Genomic DNA, 16,453 nt, shown 5'->3' on the forward strand with positions numbered 1-16,453 from the left:
TTAGTCACAAGCCAAAGGCTCAGCTTTGATCTCAGATAGAGCCATGTGCTACAAAGTGCTCAACACATGTCTGAAATTAGAACCATACTGCAAACACAGCTACACATACTATGAGAACTACAGAGCTATGCATTCCAGACAAAACCAGTCTTTATGTCTTCAGCAATGTCTAGTGTTTGTCACCAATGTCAAATTCTGAAAAATCAAGCCAAGTTTACTAAGCAATATAATGACTAGTCCAAAAATACCAAGACTTTTTTTTAAAGTCTGTCTTTAAACTTTTAAACACTTTACACACTTAAGTCATGCCTACACACTTTTTCTTCTCTTCCCACAAAAGGTGAGAAACTGTAATATATAAGACAAAAAATGAAGATGTCATGGAATAATTTGTCTCCAAATGGCATCCAGAGACTGCAGCTTCAAATTAAATACTGAGTATGGGATAGTAATAAAATGCCAGGAGTTGACAAAACCACATTAACTTCCAGGTATGTCATCAGTTTATCCATTAGTACTTCAATATTCTCTCTTCCTTAATTTAATTAGTTAGCTCACTGGATCCTAACTTCAATAGATCCTCATCTGCCTGGTTGTTTAATAGTAAACACTTCTACATAATGCCCAACTTGGTGTTGCTGTTTTTGCTGCAGAAAAACACTAATTGTGTCATGTTCCACACTCTGGAAAAAAAAGACCATCTAGCTACCACTGGCATGTACTCTTCAGGATGTCTTCTTAAAAGTTTTCCATCTTTGAAAGAGGAACAAATCAGTATTTGCACAGGAAATAGGAAGGATTTTTTGTTTTTTCCCAAATAATACATTTACCTGCAGGGGTGGGTAGAGAGGTTTGTATTTGCATACTGGGAATCATCTTATGGAACTTACGGAGCATATATTCTCTAAGAATTTTCAGCTCAGTATTTGTAGTATGAATATCCACAGCAAATGGAAAGTACATAGCATTCTTTCTTAGTGCTATGTTCCCCACTAGGTCTGATGGAAACCCTCATCTTCCCACTTCCCATCACCCCACAAGTCAGCAGAACATGAAAACAACCATCTGCATGAGAGCTGCAGAATAGTCTGTGTTACTGCTGAACAAGGGTGTAAAGTGAAACAAGTCCCTCAGCCTCTGCAAGGCGCTCCTGCTGAGAGCAAATTCAATAGGAGATGCCTTTGTCTTTGAAGAACTGTAGCTGCACAATTTCCTCATACTCTTTCAGATGTTGCTGACGCCACAGGACCAAGACTTTAATTGACATGAAAACTTCTGGACTAAGCAGGAGTTTAGAGAACTGTTTTGATTTTTCTAATAATCTGACAAGGCCTTATAACCATCATTGCCATTGAATCAGATGAAGCTGAAGACCATATGCAGAAAGCAGTTGCAGGTGCAAAACAATAATGCTATATGAGAATATTAAAAAAAATCAAACATGAGAGACAAACAGCAATCAAGATATTCAAATATTTTTTTGTTTATACTCTGTTTCACTGTATCTGTACATTGCTCAGTCCGCTTACATTTCATAACTTGCCTTTTGAGGAAAAAAAACCCTTTTCTAACAAAAAAGCAATTCAAACAGCAAAACCAAATTTAACACTATTATTTTTCCCAATTTTACCTACTTCTCAAGATTTAATTTGGGCCCAAGCGCACCCATGCATAGTAACTGTTTCAAAGATCCATGTCTTACACAGCTCTGCACAATTACTTTATAATGAAATTTTGCCTCTCACATGGTTCCCACAAGTTCTTATTGCCAGCCAGAGAAGTTGGTTACATCTGTGAGCCAACACTGTTTTGTTTATCCAAGAAACACCCTTAAGTGCTTGAAACTTAGCTAGAATCAACAATCTCATACTGGAAATAACACATGGCATGTTATATTCAAAACAAGTGAAAGAGGACATAAAATCACCTTGTTCTTAACAACAGTAAATAATAAAGATGATATTTTGAATAAGAATTTTAAAAATCTGAATGTTATATACTTTTCAGATTCAAGAAAATAAATCATAAAGAACAAACCTATTTTTATTAATAAACATTTGAACCATACGATTTAATTATGATATTGTGAGCTCAGCATGGGGAGGAAGCAGAGGATTTTGGCTGATCTGTGCATATATTGTATTTTTTCTCAGAAAGAAAGATTTTCAGACATCCCACTAGGCATTGTTAAGTTGGAAAAATGACACATGCATCCCTTTGGAACATGACAATCCTTGACTATATCCTTAGAAAATCACCCTGAAAATGAGCTGGCAATAAAATGCCCATTAAGTCAATTATACAGTTCCTCACTGCCAAATACTGATGTCAGAGCAATGGAGCCATAAGATATTTTCTAAAACAAACCCTGAAAATATTTCCTTAAGCAGAATTTTTTAAATTTCATTTGCTTCTATTTATTTTCTATTTTAGTCTCAGCTGGGGTTAGGGGGATGGGGGAAATAAGAAGGAGCACAAATACAACAGAGCATTCCAATAACATTAAAAATGTCTCTAAAGTGAAAAGCGTAGATGTGAACCTTTATCTCCCTTTATAAACCTAAGAAGTCTGCTGTAGCAAAAACTGTACTACATGAGAATAAAGATACATACATTAATAATAATGAATTGAGAAAAATTTCCTAAATTGTTTTAAGTTCCCAAGAAGAGGTTTGTAGTTTAGGTCTTTCTGGGCTAAAGCCCAATGTATGCACATCTCTGTAGCTATATTACTGCTGTCAGCTAAAGATAAGCATACATGGGGGATTTTTTTTTAAAAATAAGATACTTTTCTGGTGCCAGAAAAGACACACAGTAAAACACAGACAAACTTTTGGATTAACCATGTTCCCAGATGGCAACAAGGGCATTGATAGATTTTTTGGAAAAATTTGAACATATGTTAGAAAGAATCACCAGCTCCAAGATCCAAATAGAGTTGATTCACAGCCACAAACAAGTTTGGACCACACACTTTATATATATACAGGTTATTGTTTACACTTTAGAAGATTTTACAAATTTTGTGTAAAGTTCTTGGTTCACTAACAAAGAGCTTAAGTAAAGAAGCAGCAAGCAGTTAGCTGTGTCAAGAGGAAGCACACAGAACCACTCTTGCTGTAGACTCCCTGCAGCAGCAGGGTCTCTTCCATGCAGGTTTTCTGTTTCTGTAGAGAAACCTGCTGCATCCCAGGGACTGTAAAGAGGCTGCCTACAACACAGCCTTTGGCACCAATACTGAAGGTGAAACTAGAGTTAGAAGGCAGTCCATGGACCAAAAAGTCCCACCTGGCCTCCACTTTGAGCATTTATCAAGTTCCAAGTCCAGTGGGTGCTGGAATAAAAATGCTCAAGAGTGACAGGGGATTCTCACAGCAATGGCTCCCAAACCCACCGGGCAAAGACCTGAGTTTCAGCCTTTGTGCCTGCCTCTTTTCTAGGTAACATTTCTAAAATCTTCCATGAAATAGAATATATCTATGGAACATGCTATTAATACTTGGAACATTCAACTTACATGAATATGTTTTGCTTCTGAAATATCTACCAATGTTATTTTTAAAATATACTTGTATCTCAAAATGAATAAACTATATTATATTACTAGATTTGAAAAGCTTATATTCTACAATGTAACAAGGAATTTTAAGTAAGTCAGACTTACAAATTAACATAAGGCTTCTGTCTGCACTGCTTATTGATGCAAATCTATCTTTGATTTTAGCAGCATTCTAGATATATAAACAGCATTCTTAATAGCTAAAGGTTTGTGTTGGAAGCCCATGGGTTTAATTAGTATCAAGGCCAGGCACTGTTTTTTGTAATAAGCTACAGAAAGGCAGATATCTCTAAGGCTGTCATTGTGATAGAGGTGCTCATTTTTTTCAGTAAAAGATACTCAAAAAACAGGGGTAAACATTTTCCAAAATAATAATTCATGGGAGATAAAGTACAGCCTGAAGCACACAGAAATAAGTGTATAATATGGGATAGAAACATATACAATGTTATATCTTATATTACAAACAATGAGAATAAGATACATTTTATAATATATATTGCAATCTCAGAATAAGATATTTCAATCTTCAGATTTTCATACATTCTCTACATACTTGTTTTGAATATCACAAAGAACAGCATGTTTTCGCTTCTTCTCATATTTTTTCTCTCAAAAATCACTGTAATAAAATTGTGCTCAAGGAAAACTTAGCTTATTAACTAAAATCATTGTCTGTAGACAGTATAGGTCACTCTTTATACAAAGAACATTTTTTCCCCATGTGTACTCAATTACACCTACCATCATATCTGCTAAACTTCAATTAGAAAAAAAAAGTCTGTGAATTCTAAAGGCTAAGCAGTAAGAGTGAACTTGATTTTTTTTTAATTGGATTGAATTTTTCTGATTTAGCAAGAGGAACATGACAGCAGTTGCCTAGAAATGCAGGAAATACTTTATAGTAAATTACAATAAATTACTTTTAGCTGAAATGCAAAGTAATTTCATCTTATCGCTTTGGCAAACAAGAAAGTAATCTACCTAACTAGCATAATGGGATAAATTTCTTTACAGATGACTGATCAAAATCCTGGGTAATACATCGTAACAATTCAGCATTACTGGAAAGTACTCATATTTGGACATAATCAGGCTTTGCACTTCTATTTTAAAAGACATATATTTATTGTAAAAGTAGGTATTAATAAAGGAAAGCATAAGAAATTCAATTGTGCAAATACAATGCTTGTGCTATTTTTAGTCATTTAATTCAACATATGCCTTAATTAGTTCAGGAGAAATCAGAGTTTCTTTAAAGCAGACCTATTTGGTACATTTATTGTATGTCAAGCATAGGACAGTTTTGTTTTACACACGATAACAATTATAAAAGTATAAAAGCAGCAGCATTTTTCTTAAGCACAAACATAATTTTTTAGGAATAAACCGAAGCTCAGATGTGTTTTTTTATTAAGTAGATTTCAGTTCTATGTGTTTACAGGCATACTGATTTAACTCCTTGATGCTAAACTTTTCCATAAAAGAGATAACGCTTGTTCCATTTTCTAGCAGTATTGCTATTTCAAGCTAGTTCACACTGCCCCTCGTAACAATATAGATCAGTATTAAAAGATGGCAATTTCCAGAGTTTTAATCAATAAGCTGTCACACTCACAGAGGCTACCAAAAATGCTGTTGAAACACAGTGTTCATAATTTCACCTTTCTTCAGCTATTAAAACCAGCATGAGTCATACATCCACCCATTATCCTCAGCTTCTTTACTCATGCTCTCTTCTATTGTATAGTATCTCTGTTTTAAGGTATTTGGAGTTTTTAAAAACATTTTAATGGCTAGAAATAAAATTTTTCTGATAGAACACAAAACTGTTCTGAATTTCTTTGGCTTTAGACTTGGTCTAATCATTCACTGAAGCAATATTATTTTAAAAGTCCCAGCACAATTTCTAAGAAAGACTATACTATGCAGTTCATTCTTCCTGCTGAGCAAAAGCTGGTTGTCTGATTTTTCACTTCAAATTAATCATAATCATAATTCACAAATCCTCACACAATCCAGTGATCATGCAATCATGCACCATAAATCAAAGTTCTTAAAAGGTAAAACAAAATCCTACCTTTATGTAGCCCCAAGAAACAGAGAGTAAATAGTTTGCCTCAGGCATTTTTGATTTTTTCTGTACTACCAATCTAAGCTATCAGTTCTTTGCTGTCTAACACTGCAAAATACTTCCAAGAATAAAGATTCTGTCTTCTCTCTCCTAATTCTTTTTGCTGGTCTTCAGGTTCTCAGCAGCTGTGTGCTCAGGAGGCATACTGAAATGAAATCCAACTGTGTGGTCTTCTGATTGTATAAATGCCATTTGTGAAACTCCAAGCATTCAGAGGTAACATTGAAGACACATATTGTACGAGCTGAAGAAATTTCTGAAGAGCTAGGGATATGCATATTTCCTGAACACCAGGATTTAATGAATAATGTATGTCAAGATGCTCAGCTGCTCAAAGACTTGCTCTATCAACAGCTACCAAATAAGGACCTGAAGAGGAAGCCACAGACAGAGGCAGTGATCCCTCCCATAGAGCCATACTAGCAACCAATAGTGTGTCACCGTAAAAGATATAAATCCGCAGGGCTGGTGTCATGATGTACAGTCATTTACCATTGGCTAATTCTGGGGACTCTCCTGGGCATGGGATATTGGGTTTTTTTTTTCCCTGATAGCAAATGCCCTTTCCTAATGGTATCCCTGCCCGCAGCATTCACATGTCATTCAAAAATAATTGGGCTAAAGCCTCGTCACTTCAGCAGTATTTACCAGTTTTCAATGGACACACCATCCAAGCAGTCAAAATCAGTATTGTGCTTACATCTGTCTGGATTGTTTAGTGGGTTTATTTTTTCATATGGAAAAAAATATATTTTCAGGTGTTTTTTTATGGGGAAGAAACCAAACATAAATAGATTAAGTTGTTTCTTGAATAGTTTATGATGTACCTTAATCAATGAAAATTTTCGGCTTTTATGCCACATACATTAAAAACTGATCTACTTCAGACTATTGGGCCAGGCTGCTAATGCTTTTTTATTTCAAGAGATAAATACAGTTACTATTAAACTAAAGCAAGTCACATATCTTACAATACCGAGTAAATGTTAATTCTATGGAGATGTAAGAAGTAAAATAATAAGAGTCCTCAAATTCTCACTGTATTTATTCAACTTTTGCTCTTTCTGCCTCAGCAGATTATTATAATCATTTACAGCTATACATCATTGAAAAAAAAGAAGGGATTAATTGAAAGTGGAGTGTGTCAGTGAGCTGACTCAAGCATTAAATAAAAGATCCCACCATCTGCCACTCAGAGACCAAAACTTGAAAGGGGGAATACATTATGCCCACAGCAGGGGGATTGGAACTAGATGATCTTTAAAGTCCTTTCCAACTCAAGCCATTCTATGGTTCTCTGATTATCTTGCTCCACTCTTTGCAAGGCACATGCACTACTGCAGCAAATTTCTGAGTCTTTGTTGTGTCAAAAGAAAGAGAGAGTGACCATGGGCAAATGTCTAAGGACAAGCTGAAGGAGGTACAGCAGTCAGCCTGGTCCCACACTGCTGATTCACTGGAAGATGCTGACTGAGACTGGTCATAAGAGAGGTTCTGGCTAAAGTAGTCAGCAACACTAAGTGCTTCAAAAAGAATTGAAGCTATACAGATCAATATGATATCAACAAATCTCTTCCTTACAGGAGAGAAACCTAGAGCAGTACGAAAACTGGATACAATCAACAGATCATCAGTACTTGAAGTATTTTCATGTGGAAGGCATACTGTTTGCCTTACAATAGATAATATTCTGACACATTTTAATATTCACAGTTATACTTGGGCTGAATCTATGAAGCTAAATGCATATAAAACAATTAAGTTTTGAAAACACACCTGGGTTACTAGGAAATCATCGAGACATTAAAGAAGTCAAAAGGTACTTGAGGAAAATATTTCTGCTGATTCTTACAGCTCAACTTCATAATGCTGAATATAAATCTTCTCTACATCTGTGTTTCATTGTCTTCCTATCATCCAAAAGAGAGCACTGCTGCCACCTACCCAGTACCAACACAGAGCTGGAAAAATGATGCCTTTCTTCAGGAGGCAATTTCAAGCATAACTTAGAAAATGGTAAAATAACATTTGGCTATTTTAGGAATTAAACATGTGTGTATGAAATTTTGGTTGCAATATGTTGTATGAGAAGACATGAAAAAGTCAAGTTTTAAATCTTCTTTCTTACTTTGCTACTAAAGACTGCTTCCTCATGAAATATTTACAACTCTTCCCAAAGAACTGTTCCCAAAAGAACTTGATTCAGATAAGAAATATTTAAAATGGCTGGTATGTAAATTTCACCAGCTGTTAAGCATGTAGTAAAAAATAATCAAATTTTTTTCCTTCCTCCCCACTAATATATGAGTCAAAGATACATCTATAAGAATTACTGGGTTACATTTGGTAGAATTTATTGAAGAATGGTGTTTATCAAGTTATTAGCTAGGTCATTTTGATATAAAAACATGAAAACTATTTTATTTATACATATTTATATATAACAAGTATACATTACATCAATTCATTATAGCTCTGTATTAACTATAGTGATAATTACAATTACAATTAGGCAATTACATCTGATGCAGACTGCCTATTACTGACTTGTATTATTTTTTCAAGACTCACAGTCTTAACCTCATAAAATAATGATTGCTGTAATAGAATTTAATTATATGACTGAATTAGAAAGCATGCCCCCTGACTTTGGCAACATGATCTTATATGAGGACACTCAGGAAATTCAAACCAGCTCTGATTTACAAGAATGGTTTTGGTTGATTTTCCTCCTGAATTGCCAGGCTACAATCACTGTATAGCTAGCTTTAAAGGAGGTTACGGTAGAAAGATGAGCGCATGGCAAATAGCTGCCACTAACTAAATGCCTAGAGGAATTCAAGATAAGAAAAACAAAATTTAGAGATTCTTGTTTTTTATACAAATATACATCCATTAAGATAAAACATGGGGGAAGGAAGGACATAATGACATTTTCTACAATTGTTCCAATCAATCAAAGTATATGGAAATGGGTAAGGTGTAATTTGAAATTATAGTAAATGAGTAATAAAATAATTCAGAAAAAAAAAAAAAGGAAGTTTTTAATGAGCACTGTTGTGTTTTGAAAGAATTAAAACAATGACCTTGAAAGACTCAAAGATGATGAAGCCCCTTAACAGCCTTAGCAAATATTAGCTATTATTTAATCAATTAGTCTGGACAACCTCCAAAGAAGTCATAAAAGGACGTGGCAGAGATACCAGGAGCTGCAATGTTCAGTTTTAGCATACTTTTAAAGAATTTTAAAATGTTAATTTGTGCTAATTAAAATTTATAAGCAGGATGGATGGGTATGTTCAGACCATTTCATGAAACCCCAGTCCTGGATATAATGACAGAAGAGCTGATATAAACGTGTTCCATGTTTTTGCTTGATATAGAAGTGATACATAAAAGTGTAATTAATGCCAGTCAGTATCATTTATGTGTTTGAACATGTAATATTCTTGTACAGTCATAGAGCAATTAATTTATAAGTGTAAAATATTCTGCACCACTCCCAATGTTGAGAGAAGGCACATTGAGTGGGCTGAGAATCTGATTATAGACTCATTCCTAATGGTCATAAACAGGCTGTTTTCATCTAATGGGACTGTTTTAAGTAAGGTTTTCTATTACTTGAAACTGCTTTATGGTACTAAATTTCTTCACTGGTGATCTGCAATTACATCACTACCATGAAGATTTCCAGTGTAAAAATTTCCTGAGAACAGAAACAACTGGGAGGAGGAGTGGTTCATGGGATAAATTGTGAGGATGTGAAAGTCACCACCAGCAGCCTCACTTGTTTAGAATGTTGTCATCATTCATGTAAACCACACTTTAGGTAATTTAAGGGGAAAACTAAGTACAGTTCAGGGAATTTAATGTCTGCAAGGACACCCACCATCAAGAAGGTACACGGTTCACGACTAGGTAAACTACACTGAAGAAAGGAGGAGCCCTGTAGAGTATGTAAAGTCCCAACACGGCATTTCATAGTGATACTGTCACCTCTAAATAAAAAGAGAGGCTCTAAGCCTCTTATTCTGGCAACACACGTAATGGAACAGCACACACTGCTTTAGCGTATCTTTCCCTAATTTGTATTATGTGCATTGTGTAGGAAAAAATGCTTGCAAATATTATCAATGTGACAGAGAAAATCTTCTGTAATAAAAGAAAAAACTCATTCTATTTAACTTATAAGCCCACAGCTACTGTGGAGAATCATGAAAATAAGAAAACACAGCAGACGGGACCTAATTCTCTAGCACCAAGGAAGCAATAAGAAGCAATGGAAGGCAGTTGAAACTGCTTCAGTCCAACTGGGCTGAAATCAACACACACTACAAGATGACATAGGGAAGGTCAGTAGTACCCTGGGTGTAGTAGGAAGAATATTGCCAGCAGGTCACAGAGGGTGATCCTGCCCTGCTACTCAGCCCCTCACCTGGAGTGCTGTGTCCTCAGGACAAGAGAGACATGAGAGTCCTGGCAAAAGCCTGGAAGACGGAAGAAAAGATGATATGGGGGTTGGAGCATGTCTTTCACATTGAAAGGCTGAGGGAGCTGGGAATGTTCAGCTTTAAGAAGAAAAGACTGAGAGGGAACCTCATCAATGTATATAATATCTAAAGGGAGGATGTTAAAAGAATGGATCTGGCTCTTCTCAGTGGTGCCAAGCAATAGGACACGAGGCAATGGGCAGAAACTGATGCACAGAAAGTTCCCCCTGAACATAAGGAACATATGTAGGTGACTGCGCTGGAACAGATTGCCAGAGAGGCTGTGCAGTCTCCCACACTGGACATATTCAAGCACCATCTGAACTCAATCCCATGCAGAGTGCTTCAGGATGGTTCTACAAGAAGGTGGGACCAGATGACCCACTGGGGTCAATTTCAACCTTTGGTTCTGTGATTCAGTTGCAGTACTTTTATGAACTGTCACATGGGGGACTTACCACCTTGGTCTTTCCTACTACAGATAAGTGATGGGTAATCCAAAATGTACTTAGCTTTGAGGGAAGAACAGTGCTTTCAAATGCAACCCCTTGGACTGACTATGAAATTGCACTAAGAACATTTTGAGAGATATATGAGCATCAATTTTGAATACAAGTGTGCTGGATGTAATGCATATTGTCTAGTAAGCAGCAAAAAGTAAAGTAAAGAAGTAGACATCTAAGCATATCACTAGTTTTAGTTCTCAAGGTGTATGCATTACAAACAAGAACAGATAGCATAAACAAATCCTATATGCCAAATGAAGAGCCTTTGAAAACATGAAAAAAACAAGGTTTGTGGCAGGTGGTTAGAACTAGATAATCTTTAAGGTCCCTTTCAACCCAAACATTTCTATGATTCTATGATTTTTAGACTGACTTTCACACATCAGAGAACAGCAATAATCACCCCTATCAAATCCAGCTCCTACTCGTCACAAACGCAGAACTGTTTTCACAGTGTTAGCCAGCTCCATCTGTGAGTTGTGCTGGTATGTACACCACCAGAAAGCTTCCCTACAGAATGAAGAGTCTACTCAGTGCTGGAAGACCACAGCAGAAAAGAATGGTCATTTCATCCAGCAAGCAAGAGCACATGGATGGACTCAGCCAAAACCCAGAGCTGGAACAAAGGAAGCAGCAGGACAGCCAGAGAAAAGAAAACTATGCTGAATCAACCAGCCTCACCAAAATTCTCTGGGTTCTACATAAGAACTCAGGCTAGGACAGAAACTGTAGGATTTTAAGTAAAAAGTCCTAAACAAACAATTAGTATTTTACAAATATGAGAAGTTGCTTCAACTGCAGTAACCAGCTGCCACACACTAAGTGAGGTGGGGGTACAGAGACAAAGCATGGGTCTTATGCTATACCAAAAAGAGATGAACTTCACTGGTGGCTGACAACTGATGACAGTAAGTGGAACACATCTCCAGTTCTTTTAAAGGAAGTTTTAATTGTGCTAACTGTAACATGATTATACAGTTTTAAAAAGGTTTTCTTGGAAGCCTTCTGCCTGTCAGAATTACATTTGTTGAAATTATGGAATAGCCTATGCAGTATCATTTTTCAGATCTTTTTATTTGGAATATATAATTCTTATTAATAAAATATGAGAATTTTATGTTGCTAAACCAACTGAGATGACAATGTTCTTCTGAACTATTTTAGGGGAAATATGTGTAGTAAAACCCAGGATCTAAGGTGTTTAATAAATAGTAAATTTCTCTTATTATTTTAGATTTAACAAAGAAAAAAAAAATACATTCTTATGCTGATAAGATACATAATTCAGCGTTTGTATTCAGTGCCCTCTAGTGATGATAAAAGCAGTAGCTATGAATATGTAGGAACATGAAGCTTTTTTCAGATCATAAATGTCACAACATGGTTAACTAATTTTCAACTATGCCAGAGCAGGGTCTTTACAGGTATTCTCTACAGCTGCAGCATTTTCAATAGACACTTGTGAGCAATTGCACAGGCAACAGAAACAACACCTATTTCAACTCTTATTTTGGAGATCACTGTCAATCCTTTAAGACACAATATTTACTAATCATTCTCTTGAAAGTTTTCCACATAATGACAGAGTACATATGTATGTAATAGTCTCTAAAAAACAACCTACCCTATATGGAGTTTAAGTTCAACAAATATTAAACTTTTTACAATATTCTGCTATGTATTTATTTCTCCCTGAATATGATCCTATCAAAATGATGTAAATTACAAAGAAGCTACTGTTAAAGGCTAATTTAGATCAGAGGAAGGTCGGCCAGGGTGTGACAACAGCTGTAGTTATGACAGCAGATATGAGGAGACAGAAAGCAGTAGCAAGTAGTTCAGGTGGTTATTGCTCTGACAGAATATTGGCAACTGACACATCAATGATCCTAAAAATGCAGAATTGTATGAAAACCTTATTTCCATTCTTTTATGTAGATGCACCCTACAAGTAAATAGGCACCCTGTATTTACCATAGCATAGTCATGTAAGAAGTTTATACCCACATTACACATTTTTGCAGATAGCTGTATCTAGGAAAAGTACAAAGAGGTGTAATACTTAATTCAGAGAGCTGCAATGGCACGCTTATCCTAAGACTGATACCGCTATACCAGTACAAACTAAGCTTTACATGGATTCCTAGTTCATACAAAAAGCTAGTTTGCTATGTAAGAACAAGCCTCAGTTTTTTTACAGGTATTGCTGGATTAATCTTACTTTTCCTGTAACATGGCATTCTTATTTTAATGATGTGTTTCTACTACAGACCTTGCCAAAGTCAAGCTTTAACAGTTCATCAGAAATCCTGCTGAATAGTTGTATTTTTATGCTAAAAGAAATGAGTTTTTCATCCCTCTTTGTACAGTTGTGGGAAAAAAAAATTCCACAGACAAAACGAGAGATTTCTGGAATGACGTGATTACTAACACTGCAACAAGCTCAATACAGCTCTGATAAACATGCCTTAGCAAATGCCCACAAATCACACACTGTAGATACCAACATTTTGAAAGCAAACTGCAAGTTATTTCATGCAATTTTGTTGGTTCACACTCCAGTTCTTATTAAACTATGGGCGTTGTATTTCTTATAAAAGTGCAGGTGATAGCATCATTGATCTTTCAAGGAAGAAAAGATAATACTCATTTCAATGTGTCCTTCATACCTTTCATATTATTAGTTATTTAGATGCTAGAAATATGCTCCACATCTACAGAGATTCGCAAAATAATGAACACCTATTTGTTTGCAACAAGAGAAACAACTAGTCTCATCCACTACACCCTTGTCTCATGCATATAGGGAAAGAAACAAAAATTTCGTGCTTGTTTTTCTGTGGAAGTGAGCATTTCACCTGAATGCCTCTAGGTCAAATAAGCAAGCAATCACAAAACCCAAGTGATTTCCAGTCCCACATTCAGGCGTACAGTGAAGTTGGGTTTATGGCTCCACATGAGGGAGATGGAGACATGATAACATAACCAGGCTAAAGGCAGATCTGTAGTTTCCTGAAAATCATAACTTTTACCTCTGTGATTTAAATCCCTCTTACAAGAAGTCTCAATATTTGCATGAGGCAGCTTGTGGTATGTTTCCTTACTCCTTGCCTATAGATACCAGTGGTTTGCCTCTCGTGCTACACACAGAAACCGAGTGCCTTTAAGTTCTCTGTGTCTCAGGTGGTAGTGACAGTGCCCGCTGGGTGCTGCTGCATTCCCATCATGTGGGCTGGCTCTGCCCCACTGCCTGGTGCTCAGTGCATCAGCCATGAAAGAGTTCACACGCAGCCATGCTGGGAGACGCTGGTCAAGCCCTGGTAAGGGCAAGTGACACACCCACACCTGACAGTGAACACTCCTCGCTGCCCCAAGTCACAATGTCCCCTTTTGAGGTTCTTCCGCAAATGCAGACCTGCATCACTCCTTCCCAAGGGTGTTTTGTTCCTTCCTACTCCACAGTGTAGGTTGTTGTGAGACAGTGGTATTAACTTGAACCATTCTTGAGCTACAATGCTCAAAACTTGCCAGCTCAGAGTCCATGGGCTACAGCCAGAAGCCCTCCCAAATACAGCCATTTTTGCACCAAGTTTTAGCTAACAGAGCTACAACTCACACAACTCCTACATCTATTAGTCTCCAACACAGTCATCTCAACAGCAGAAATTTTGTAGGGGTCCTCTCAGCTGCATGAATTTCTCTTCTTTTTGTGAAACTAATCTAACACCAAAGCAAGCACCATGAGTATCTCAAGTCATACATTTGAGTATAAACATACACATTTCTCATTAACTCTGTAGAAATGGATTTTAGGTGAGAAGCACCCATTTAGTCATCCTCCAGGGGTCGTTTTTCAATATTTTTATATTATTCACAACTGACTGTTCAAATGTAGAAAATGCTTTTATGCTAATTTTTCTACAAGAATTAGTGTTGCTCCTGAGAAACTTCAGTTTGACAATAAATCTATATTTCCAAGTAAACAGCTTGATAGTTAAATCAATATTTTCTTTTAAAATACTCCAATGTGGCTTGTATTTGGCAGTTTGCTTCCACTGTGTACTGTAACACCTTATAGTAATCCCCTTTTGAAACACTGCTTTTATGCATGGTTTATAATCAGTTAATATTTTGTATTTAATCATTTAAAAGTACATTAATAACAAATCAATATACTTTAGCTTTGATAATTTAGTTCACTTATGAACTTGCATAGCACAGAGAAGCCTTAAAGAAAACTTCATTTAAAATGAAAAACCTATGCTTAACGAATAATGTTAACCCATAAATGTTTACTTCTTTTCTGAACACTTGTCATGGTTTGACACTGGCACAATTCCAGTGCCCCCATGAAAATGCAATCTCTCAATTGAATGCTGTGAAATGCGATCGAGAACAGAGCAAAGCAGGTCCAAGCTTAATAACAAGAAAAAAACTTTATTAAGATACTACCACTATGCGACTATAAAAGAGAAAAAAAGAAAAAAGAAAACACACACAATTCAAAATGAAAACCTTCCAAAGCATTCCTCCTCCCACCACCCAACTCCAACAAACCACAGTGAGACACAACCTGGACCCCAATCAGGTTTCCACCCTCCAGACAATCGATACTCAGTCCATTGAGGGAGAAAGGAGCCCCTCCTGTGCCACAGATCCCCCAAGAAACACAGCTGCCACATCCTGTGCTTCCATGTCACCACATGGCACCGCCCGGAGAAAACAGTTTGCAATGGTGGCCCTTTCCTTTCCATGCACAGTGCTCTCACCACCAATGCATGGATGGACAGACTGCTTTTAGGATTTTTCCTTTCAAGGATGCCCTGCCAAGAGGGGAAAAAACAACAGTTCAGTTTTCCATTTTTGGGACCAACAGTCCCCCCCATTTTCCCCTGGGAGCCGAGGATCCAAGAACAGAGCTCTTCTTCTCTTCTTCCTCTGCGGAGACAGGGGGCACCACCACAAACCTCCTTCACTTTTCTCTGTTCGCTCCACTTCTATCTTTTCCCAGCTGAAGCATGGTCTCTTTGGCTCACCGGCATCCTCCTAAAATACAGTCTCTCTTGGAGGAGAAGATCAGTTCAGTCTGTGGCTACCAAGAAAAAGTCCAGCCAAAAGCCACTCCATCATCTCCTCCCACCTAGAATTTCTCCTTCCAACATCCCAGGTCCCAGGCTGTCTCTCTTCCTCTCTTTAAAACCGAGGAGGAGAAAAATTTCACAAAGCTTTCATTTCTCAGGAAGGGTTAAAAGTCCTGACTCCCAAGGGTGGCTCATTGCCCAGGCTCCAGCTCCCACAGGCATCTGGGCACCTTGCGGCACACCCCCCCCCACCCCCCCCCCGCTCTTCTCCTTCCCGTGGTGAACTGCTGGCAAAACCATCGCTGTCTCTTTCTCTCCTGGGAGAGAGAGAGACTCTGGAGGGGAACAGAGACATCCCAGATTTCTCCACCCTTCCATCTGCAGGGGGCCAGCCCGGTTCCAGTCCCTCCACCATTGGGCCACAGGCCGGGCAGGGGAGAGCCTGCACTGCACACTGACTGGAACCAAAGAGAGCGAGTTCTCCTGGGAATTCTGCTTTTAACCCCTCTGTGTTCTCAGAGGCGTGTCCACCTTCAATTGGTCAATATCCAAACTGACCTCTTCCTTCCAGAAAAATTCTTTTTCCATGTCAAACCACGACAACACTAAACTGATGATTCTTGTCATTTATACAAAATTTGAAGTGGAAAGTAGATTAAAAGCATGAATGTAACATTGCATAC

The 16,453-nt window shown here is 37.3% G+C and overlaps 1 protein-coding gene across 13 annotated transcripts in view; it reads right to left on the minus strand.

Moving 5' to 3' along the window:
- PDE4D (phosphodiesterase 4D) overlaps positions 1 to 16,453 on the minus strand; it is a 527,299-nt gene that overhangs the window by 18,656 nt on the left and 492,190 nt on the right. The window contains exon 1 of one of the 13 annotated variants that reach the window (XM_012577650.5): positions 5,640 to 15,160. The exons of the other annotated variants lie outside the window; for them this stretch is intronic. Within the exon in view, the coding sequence (XP_012433104.1) occupies positions 5,640 to 5,687 (48 nt within the window). The 5' untranslated portion in view covers positions 5,688 to 15,160. Of the gene's footprint in view, positions 1 to 5,639; positions 15,161 to 16,453 lie in introns of those variants that run through there. 13 annotated transcript variants of the gene reach the window in all.

This window comes from Taeniopygia guttata, chromosome Z, assembly GCF_048771995.1.
Source record: "Taeniopygia guttata chromosome Z, bTaeGut7.mat, whole genome shotgun sequence".
Taxonomy (NCBI): Eukaryota; Metazoa; Chordata; class Aves; order Passeriformes; family Estrildidae; genus Taeniopygia; species Taeniopygia guttata.